The sequence below is a fragment of the Capricornis sumatraensis genome, chromosome 18 (genome assembly GCF_032405125.1).
Source record: "Capricornis sumatraensis isolate serow.1 chromosome 18, serow.2, whole genome shotgun sequence".
Taxonomy (NCBI): Eukaryota; Metazoa; Chordata; class Mammalia; order Artiodactyla; family Bovidae; genus Capricornis; species Capricornis sumatraensis.
In genome coordinates, this window is record NC_091086.1 from 39552226 (window position 1) to 39563179 (window position 10954).

The 10954-nt window shown below is 38.8% G+C and overlaps 1 protein-coding gene across 2 annotated transcripts in view; it reads left to right on the forward strand.

Annotated features, from left to right (window-relative positions):
• OXCT1 (3-oxoacid CoA-transferase 1) overlaps positions 1 to 9864 on the forward strand; it is a 164221-nt gene extending 154357 nt beyond the window's left edge. For both annotated transcript variants that reach the window (XM_068990464.1, XM_068990463.1), the window contains 2 exons: positions 835 to 936; positions 8057 to 9864. In XM_068990464.1, coding sequence (XP_068846565.1) covers positions 835 to 936; positions 8057 to 8098 — 144 coding nt within the window. In that variant the 3' untranslated portion in view covers positions 8099 to 9864. The remainder of the gene's footprint in view (positions 1 to 834; positions 937 to 8056) is intronic.
• The last annotated feature ends 1090 nt before the right edge of the window (positions 9865 to 10954 follow it).

Here is a 10954-nt window from a genome sequence, read left to right on the forward strand (position 1 = left end):
TGCGTGACTTTGTGGGTCCCTTCTACTCAATTTGTTGCATTACCAAGAGTGACCACATGTGTTCTGTATCAGACACAGCTGGTTGAATCTACCTGCTTGGGTCAAGCTATACCAATTGGCACCACCATCACCTGGTATAACCAATCAGAATGTTGAAATGCAGTGTTTAGGGTGAGGTGAGCCTTCTCATGCTTGTCCTAAACGTAAGCATCTTCATTTGATTTCCATACCAGAGGGAGAGTCTCTATGCTTTCAGATTTGTGTGTTTTCACAGGACTTAAGGGAAAGCTTTAATATTTACCTGGGGGAGGGAGTTGTCTTTCAGGGCGAACTGTCCCTTTACAATTAACTCCTAGCTACTTCAGACTGCCTGCTTTTGTTTCCGGTAATTTACTGAGAAGCATCAGTCAACTTTCCCCCATCATCCCTGTACTTTCACCTTCTAAATTTCTCCTCCCTCCTTGCTTTTCTTCCTCCTTTTTTTCAGATCATTAATTGCCAAATTAAATTTTGACCAAAAAGTGTTAGATCTAATGAAAGGAAAGTAGTTAAAAAAAAAAAAACTGGTTATAATAGTGGCAAATGCCATTAATAGTGAGCATTCATTTATTTTCTGGCATCAACAGCACTCCCCAACTAATTGCCAATTAAGACATTGGCGTTTATTCTCACCAAAATATAGTAGTTACAGTTGACATGTTTTCATTGCTGATTTTCAGTCTTTTACCCTGGGTCTTTTCTGTCCTTAAAAAACTTGTGAGGTTATTTCTGTTTGGTGCTATAGAATAATTACAGTGATAGGAATAGTCATTGTCATTTTCTTGATTTTGACAGGCTGTGTTTGATGTGGACAACAAGAAGGGTCTGACTCTCATTGAACTCTGGGAAGGCCTGACAGTGGATGACATAAAAAAGAGCACTGGGTGTGATTTCACAGTAAGTGTTTCTATGAACAAATCCAGCCACTTGTCCTGTACCCCGAGCCTGATTAATGGGTATTTATGGGACATGAACCATTAATTTGTGATCATTTTTGGAGTTGACCTTTGCGGGAACAGAAGTGGAAGGATGGGTGCCTCCAGTGAGAGCAGGTGGGAGCAGGAACAGGCTCTGACTCAGGGGACGGGGTTGGCTCAGGGATCAGAAGCAGGAGGGGGAGGAACCACCAGGAGCTGCTGCAAACAGCAGGTTGAGCTTGAGCTCTAAGCTATTTGCTGTAACATTCCTTGCAGTCCTCTGTTCCTGGGTTATGTATTGGGCACAGCCAGACTTAATTAACTAAAAAATGTGAGCCACACACAGACAAATGATTCTTCCTTATTTTGAAATGTATGTGTGGAATTTGATTTTCTCTCTGATTAACTTCTTTGCCTGATCATTCCATCTATGGGCGATCTTAGAATGTTGAGCTTTTAACACCACTGGATTGATAATCACTAAATAGATGATTCCTGTATTTGAAGAAAAACTGTGTGCTTTAAAACTCTGACTTACAAAGCATATTAGAACATCAGGAGTATCCGCTAAGAAATCTCCAGATCCTTTTCTTAAACAGAGAATAAAGTCCACGGGGTCACTCAGTTGTGTCCAATTCTTTGCGATCCCATGGACTGTAGCCCGCCAGGCTCTTATGTCCATGGAATTCTTCAGGCAAGAATACTGAAGTCGGTAGCCATTTCCTTCTCCAGGTGATCTTCCCAACCCAGGGATCAAACCTGTGAACCTGTCCCTCCTGCATTGGCCGGTGGATTCTTTACTACTGAGGCCAGCTCGGGCCTGATAATATAAATAATGGCCTTTTAATATAAGAGCTTATTTGTGAATCACCAGTCACCAAACTGATGGGATTGGGCAGAGAGTTCAGTCCCTTTGGAGTTAATTGAAAGTAAAGGTGAAATGTGTCTGAAAAATGAAGAAATAGACTTTTCTTCTCACGTACCTTTTTAAGAACATGTTAAAATGAAATATATTTATAATGAGAAGAAATATTGCAGGTACCCATCCTGGAGAAAGTAATTTAACGAACTGTTAGTCGCTCAGTCATGTCTGACTCTTTGCCACCCTGTGGACTGTAGCCCATCAGGCTTCTTTGTCTGCCGAATTTTCTAGGCAAGAATACTGAAGTGGGTTGCCTTTTCCTTCTCTAGGGGTCTTCCTGACCCAGTGAGGATCAACCTGACCCACATTGCAGCCAGATTCTCTACCATATGAGCAACCAAGGAACTTACTTGATAAATCATGCATGTATTTCATACATTTCTTCCTGAGGTACTACATGATTGGTTGGTACCTATTAGTGCTTAACAAACATCTGTAAACACAATTGTTCTGCATAATTCATGATCCACATAAAACTGTTTCTGATACTGTGTGAAGGTCTTTGTCTATTAACCTTCTTTGAATTTCCTTTCAAAAAAAAGAAGTCTTCCAACAATTCCTTACATGAAAAGCTCATCTTTAATTAACTTTTCAGTGACCTCAGTGGGTAACAAATGGGATTTGTTTATAGTTTAACTATTTAGAATTCCTTACTCCAGTGATGAAAGCAAACAGTTTTTCTTCCTTAATTAGCTATTCTTTATATTTTTTCCCTCTGTGGATAAGTTAACCTCTTCTTCAGCAGATGACATTTTTGAGACACTCTATAGAGTGTTCAAATCTCTGCTACAGAAGAGAATTGTAAAAGAAGATCCTCATTGTTATCAGTTTTTTTTTCTTTTTAAGTCATGTAGGTAAATCAAGAATGAAAAAGATGGATTTTTACTGTTATTGCTTTGTTTTTTAAGTGCTAGTTTCCATGTCTTGATACATTGAAAAATATCTCTGTGGCATCTCTCTAATCGCAGTAGCAACCCTCCTCCTCTTTTGGTATTGATGTATAATTTTGTTTCCTCCAAATGAGGCTGTTGAAGTGTTAATTTTTATGTCAACATTGCTCTGAAAATGAAAAAGTCTAGTAGTATCAGCTAAGCCATCTCAACTGGATTTTGAGGATCTAATGATCAATGGCATCTCTTTAGACCCTGACAGATGAAGCCACATGTATCAAATTCTCTGTAAGACTAGAGACTAAAGTGTTATTATTCATAAGTTCTGTTTAATAGCTGGGTTATCAGGGCTTCCCTGGTGCCTCAGATGGTAAAGCATCTGCCTGCAGTGCAGGAGACCCGGGTTCAATTCCTGGGTTGGGAAGATCCCCTGGAGAAGGAAATGGCAATCCACTCCAGCACTCTTGCCTGGAAAATCTCATGGACGGAGGAGCCTGATAAGCTACAGTCCATGGGGTTGCAAAGAGTCAGACACGACTGAGCGATTTCACTTCACTTCTTCAACAAGCTACATTTAATAATAAAGTACATTGGGATAGCATCTCTTTATTTAATAATTCAAAAGATATCTCATGATTATTACAGCATAGATAGCATTTTACTGTATGTGACTGCTTACTTACAGCTTACTCAAGATCTCTGTTTGGCAAAGGCCACTCAGCCTTCACTGTATACTGAGAAGTGAACATTTTAGAAAGGAATAGTTAGCCCAAAGAAAGCTAAAGACCTCGATCAAAGTAAATATGAAAATGTGTTGGTAAAAATCCCATGTACCTAAGAATATGGGTAAGGGACTGGGCAAAGGATATATAATGTGGATGTGAGCTGATGGAGAAAATCCTGAGAATTTCAAAGAAAAAGACAAATATGACAACATCAGATAACAGGACATGACAAAATTGAGGTTTCAGGGTATTAAAAATAATGGTAATGAAATATCTGAGCATTAAAAAAAAAGTGACTGTGGTCATATATGGTTGTGAGAGTTGGACTGTGAAAAAGACTGAGTGCCGAAGAATTGATGCGTTTGAACTGTGGTGTTGGAGAAGACTCTTGAGGGTCCCTTGGACTGCAAGGAGATCCAACCAGTCCATTCTGAAGGAGATCAACCCTGGGATTTCTTTGGAAGGAATGATGCTAAAGCTGAAGCTCCAGTACTTTGGACACCTCATGTGAAGAGTTAACTCATTGGAAAAGACTCTGATGCTGGGAGAGATTGGGGGCAGGAGGAGAAGGGGATGACCCAGGATGAGATGGCTGGATGGCATCACGGACTCGATGGATGTGAGTCTGAATGAACTCTGGGAGATGGTGATGGACAGGGAGGCCTGGCATGCTGCAATTCATGGGGTCGCAAAGAGTTGGACACGACTGAGCGACTGTACTGAACTGAACTGAAGACTTTCCCGTATGTCACAGTACAATTAACAAAAACAAAAAATGTGAAGGGAAATGTGTCCTTTAGGTATCACTTGAAATAGCTTCTTAAAAAATTCATAGTAACCATAATGTGAGTAGAAAGGAATTTTCTTTTCAATTAGTAGGAAAGTCTCTGTCATGTTACGTCTGAAACTCCAGAGAAAGCAGTAGACGTTTTGTAAAAGAAATGCAAATGTTGACTATATTTCAGGAAACTTCCTCACACTTCTAAAATAAGATTCTGGTCAGGAGTGGTTGACAGCAAAAGAAGCCAACCATAATGGACAGAGGTTTTGTTCCATATGATTGCTGTCCTTCAAAATGCAGTTGTTATAAAGAAAGGGACTTTCCTCTGTATTTCTTGGAGATTGAGTTCCAAATCTATCGAGAGAGATAAATGAGTTGGACAAGCAGAGGTTAAAATATCATGTTATAAAGCCTAGGATGAAGAATATGGCTTAGATGTACAGCCATATAAACTTTCCCAATTACAAACTCATGAAGTGAGAGGGACCTCCACTCCCAGTTATAGGCAGCCTTGAAAAATGAGGCCTTCCACGCAGGGGAGAGCCTTTTCTACTGAACTTCTTTCCATGTGGCTGAAAGCAAAATAGCACATGCTCCCTACAGAAGGCTGAGGAAGAAGGGTCAGACTGTGTTCCACATACCCCCAGTTCCTCTGCCCAAATCATCCTTAGGGGACACACTTGAGGCCAGAGTATTACACTAATAAGTGTCCTTTCCCATGAGCAGTGGGGAATAAATACTTGACACCAGCACTGTTGGTTGGTAAAGCCATACACACATGTTCATGCCCTACAAATGCTTGACTGTGATGCTGTGCAAAAATGCTTTTTATTTTTTTTTAATAATTTTAGCTCCAAACATTTTTATGACTAAGGAGTTCTCTGGTTTACTTTTTTTCTAGAGCACTCACATTTTGAAAAAAATCTCTCAAATAAGTAGTCAGTAATAATTCATTTTCAAAGAGCCAAAGTGATATTGTACAGTTCTCACATTAAAGCTGTGATAAGCTAATGAACACGTTAAATTTATTTCTGGCTACACTTATATCACTCAGTGTGTTACTGCCAGCTACTTCATGGGCCAAATAGAAAAAGGAAATGAGCTCCCTGGTGGCCTAGTGGTTAGGATTCTGCTGCAGCCCAAGTTCAGTCCCTCATCAGGGGAACTGAGAATCATGCAAGCTGTGTGGTGCAGCCAAAAAAAAAAAAAGGAAGGTGGCATCCTACCACTTGAATTCCATTATATTCCAAAGTATCTTTTTTAATAAATAGTTGGTTCAATTGGATATTCATTTCTTTCTTTTCTGATTCATGCTTGAATTACATAAGATAGGTTTTTCTTTACAACATGTATCTGTGGGCCTTTTTGAACTATAATATTACTGTTTTATTTTTTAAGTTTTCTGTTTTTTTTTTAAATAAAAACTTAAAAATAAATTGAATCCATAGTTGAACATCATGTAGTAGAATAAACTTTCAGAGGTTATTAGCTGTCCATGGTTATTTATTAAACACCCAGTGTATCTCCCATATTAAGCTATGAAATATGAATAAAACAGGACAAACTAGTATAGTTCCTACTCCCAAGAGCCTTGGTCTTTTCTGTAGGTAAGAATACGCCTAAACCACCAGTGGCAACAAATCAAATAAGAATCCTGCCTATTGATATGTTTGCAGGGGGATCTGAAAGAAGCCAGCTACAGGCATTCTTTGCCAAGTTGAATAAATTTGTATTCTCAATGTCTATTATGAACTGGTATTATACCAGAATTAAACAGTATATTCTTTGGATTTCAGTGGACTAGGAAGACAACTTGTTTGCTTATCCTCTGCTCATAAATCATGTAGTCCTATGCTTAGCCTGTAGATCACTTTGGCAGGATAATCTGCTTCAGTTTACATGGGTTCACCATGTTGATGAGACTGTGAGAAAACAAATGAATAATGGTGGGTTAGTAGCTGTTTCTCTTTACAGAAATAGACAGGCCAAGTCAGTGTACCTAAAGGTTCATCTTCTTTTCTGTTAAAAGTCAAGTTCCATGCTGAGGCTATAAAGGTTACTAAGAGCTCAAAATAGGGCCAACATGACAAGGATAAGGATCAGATGTTTAGTTTGAAAAAATCAAGGTGTCCAGTGTCCTTTTAAAGGCAATGCTATAAAGCACCTATTCGAAAATGACCTGTTTCCAAAGAAGAGTTTTATTTCATTAAATTATTTCTACCGATGCTCTGTGGTTTAAAAAAAGAAAATCGATTGTTTATGAGACACACTCTCCAAATACTCAGAGCCCATATATCTTCATTCTTTTTGGTAGAATTGAAGATCTGTGACTTTTGTATATTAACATCTTTTATTTTGTCTATTATTATATATCTGTTCTTGGAGCTGGCAAGTCTGAGTGAGCTCTCATTTATCCTAAGATATGTACCAAGCCATTCTGATCTTTTTTACTCTGGTCATGGCATTTTTAGGTAGAAAAATGGAAGAGGGGACATTAACTTTTGACATTGTGAAGACTTAATAAGAAAACAATTTACAAATGAATAGCAATATTTAACCTCATCATAGCCAAATAATTGTCTTCTGTTTTTACTACTGACTTAACCTCTACTAGACCTTTCTTCTAGTTCTTTGAGGCTTATCTAATCTACTCATTTATTCATTCATTTAACAAAATTTTAAGTGTTTATTCTGGAAGACAAATTAGATCCCCTTCAATTGTCACATCCATGAAGGGCTCAAAAATCACCTAAATTTTAGTATTCCTTACTGTGCTTTCCATGTAGCCTGTTAACTAAGACTTAATGGATATTTGCCAGATTAAATTTACCTGCTATTACACCTTGAAAGATCTGTCAAAATTAAGCCAGACTACTTACCACCAGGGTTTCCCTGGTAGCTCAGATGGTAAAGAATCTGCCTACAATGCGGGAGACCCAAATTTGATCCCTGGGTTGGGAAGATCCCTGGAGAAAGGCATGGCAGCCCACTCTGGTTTTCTTGCCTGGAGAATTCCATGGACAGAGGAGCCTGGTGGGCTATAGTCCATGGGGTCGCAAAGAGTCGGACATGACTGAGCAACTAACACACACACACTTACGTTTAGATTTCCTTCTCCACCAGCTTTAGCATTAAATATAGATCTTCCCTCATATTTCTCTACTTCAAGACTCCTTGGAATTCATTTGCTATTTGGTACATTGAACATAATCATAGTTAATATTTAATATTTGTAATGCCATTGCTTCCTTTTTATAATAACCTGGTATCTTTTTACTGCCCTTTTATCATTTCCACTCTGATTATGAAATTTCTGATAAAAGTGTGTTATCCAAAGACTGCATTATCTCTTGGCAAAATTGTGAATTGACTGGACCTATTTTAAGGATTCTGAAACTTGTGGCTTGCTCCATGGCTCTGTTCTGCGTGAAGTTTCATCAGTCTCAGAGCTCAGGGGGCCATTGAGGAGAGTTTGGTCATCTGGACCCTTGTTCATCTCCTGCTGCTCGTCCTCCACCTCCTCCTGGTTGCGAGTCTTAAATATCTTTAAGAGCTATAATGCAAGAAGGTTGAGAACTACCAGATACGCAAAATGTAAATGAATAAAAGTGTTTTTTTCTCAGTGGCTCAGATGGGAAAATAATGAGGAAACCCCAGGTGGGGTCTATGGCAAGACTACTTGTTGCTTACATCATTCAGTTTTGGAAACTCAAAGCAGAGATGTTTTATACCATGAAGTTTTTTTCATAAGTCCATAATTTTTTTTCTCTTTCTTTTACCAGGTTTCACCAAAACTCATACCGATGCAGCAGATCTCAACTTGAAATGTGTAGTAAACCATTGTTCTAGGCCTTGTGCTCTTCGTTTTAACCACATAGGAGTTTATTAGAAGGACATCAGTAATCATAATTGTATATCTTACAGTTTTTGTCTAGTTTTCTTCTAGCATCTTACTGCTTTTATAGCCATATAGATTTTGTTCTCTCCAGCGTGCTATGGCATTTTAATGAATAACCAAAAGGAAAAATATATATGTTTAGCTTATTTGTTTTATAAGTGCTGAGAAGGTCATATTTACAGTTGGATTTATCTTCATCTTCTGTGGTAGATACATTAAATTGTGCACAATTTGTACCAAGATGGGCCCTTAGGGAGAGTTTCATTGGTATACTTTCCCTCCTAACTAAATCATGACATGTAGTAAAAAAAGGAGGGAGGAGAAGAACTCCACTCAGAGTATACCCAGGGCAGCATTGTTCTAGTTCTAAAAGATAACATTTGTGTGGATTGAATTAGGAGAAATGTTGTCTTAAAGATTAGGTTTTTCCTTTAGCCTTCTCTGTCTTTTCTTTTGGAGCCTCTGACTTTGTGATACACCTTAGTGCATCCCTTCTCCCTCCCCACTTTTGGTAACTAAAATAAATGCCCAAGAAAGCAAACAGGAACATCTCTGTGAGAGAAATAACCGGGTTTGTGGGAGAGACCGAAGGGTGTAGAGTCTATTGGTGCTGACATCCAACCAAGAAGTTGCCTTTATAAACAAACCAAATAACTACCTGTGCTTTGCCAAAGATGACAGTTTTTGGTTTTTTTTTTTTTAGGAAGACGGCTATAAACCTAACTGATTAGTCAGTTTTCTCATTTTCAAACAGTGCAGTATTCCTGTGTATCCAGAAGGATCCTTAGAAGTCTTTCTCTATGGTATTGTGGGCTTCTTGTATAATACCTCCTCTTAAGGTAAGAGGAGCTGTGGGGTAATTTATCATGAACCTGCAGTAACAATGACAGGAGAGGTTTAGTTTTTTGTTGTTTGTTTTTTTTTAAGAATTCTTTCTTTTCAGGGTCTCTTTTTTCTTCTCGGGAAAGTTTCTAAATATTGAAAGCCTTTTTCTACAGAACAGTGTTCTTTCTTCTGCCCAGGCTTCTTCCTTGAGCAAAATACTTTTTATTCAGCTTTATCAAACTAGGGAAAATAACGATGAGCAAATCCAGGATTTGAAGTGCAGTGAACTTCATCCTCAGAAAATAAACATTGTAGATTAGATTTTGTAAGGACCTTCTCCTCCGAGGTATCCTCAGTTATCAAACAGTTCCCCAGGGGGTCTGCCAAGCGTCCTGGGTATCAAATTGGAGAAAAGTCCAGGCACCTGAAGACAGGCCAGATTGCTGTCCTCTGGACAGAGGTAGGCATGTTACAGTGCAATATATCATTCCTCTCATACCAGATATAGGCATTTTTGCAAGTTTTTAGCTAATGGCTGTCATTAAATTCACTTTCTCTTCAGATACAGCTACAGTTATATCATTTTAGAGGAAGGAGAGGAGAAGAACACTCCATATATAAAATGGTCTTTCTGGCTGGCTGCGTGTTTGAAAGCTTCCTCTCCCAATACTGGTAAAATGGACTTTCTAGAGAATTTTCATGGTCTGGAGAATAATTTACATCCGTGTTAGAGTTATGGTTTGGAAAATGCATGATATTGATGGTTGCTGTATTTGTAAACTTACTTCTGTGATTCTAAGAAAGCACCTCATGTTGAGTGGCAAATTCTAAGTAGATGACTTTATATTCTTGATTAAAGAGTGTCATAGGTGTTAGGAAATGCATTAAGAACTACAATAAATATTCCAAATGGATGTCGATTAGTGTGGTTGTCCTTTTTCTCATTTGGGAATGGTTTCAATGTGGGAATGATACAACAGAGATTGGTGTGATAGCCAATAATAAAGTTAGCACACTTTACCACTTCTAATCAAGTGAGTGTTTTTTCTTTTGCTCTTGTCAAAGAAAAGATGTTATCCTTCATGAAAGAACAAGTGAAATGTTTACCTACATGAATTCTGACTTTGCTTCTTGTGAGAGTCATCATTTATTTGTCTACAAAAATCAATTATCCCAGATTTCCATGTGTTATTATTTATTCGCATGTATCTAACATTCCTTTGTTGTTGCTATTTAGTTGCTGAATCGTGTCTGACTCTTTTGAAACCCCATGGACTGTATCCCACCAGGCTTCTTTGTACATGGGACTTCGCAGGCAAGAATCCTGGAGTGGATTGCCAATTCCCTTCTCCAGGAGATCTTCCAGACCCAGGGATCAAACCCACATCTCTCGCATTGCAGGCAGATTCTTAACCGCTGAACCACCAGGGAAGTCCAACATTTCTTTAGTAATGAGTAATTTTCCAGTGATATGTAGATTTTGCTTGCATTTTGAAGTGGCCCTACCCAGGTGTCTAACCAGCATCTATGTTGCCCCTCTTGTAACAGACTCACTCCCTGTCCAAGGAGCTGAGCCAAAGATATGCCTCTTTTGGTAACTCTCCTTTGTCCAGAGTGATTTTATAAGGGCTGGCTGTATGGCCCAAAATGTACGATTCAGGTTATTTATCCTATGTTGAAAACTGAAGATGAGAGAGAAGCCAATTTTCTTATTCATCTCTGCTCACTGAGCCATAAGAAGAATGTGAGTCTGGCACCAACACCCACCTCCCCCTCCCCCAACACACTGAGCTTCAGTTAGAGAGAAAGAAATGGAAACACAAACATTGAGCTGTAGGGAGGGGGCATCCCAGTGGTATTCGAGTTTCTGGTTCTGTACCATCTAAGGCCAACTTCTCTGCAGCCATGCTTGGACATGAGCCCACAAGTCTCCCTTCTTGTTTGATCCTTTGTCACC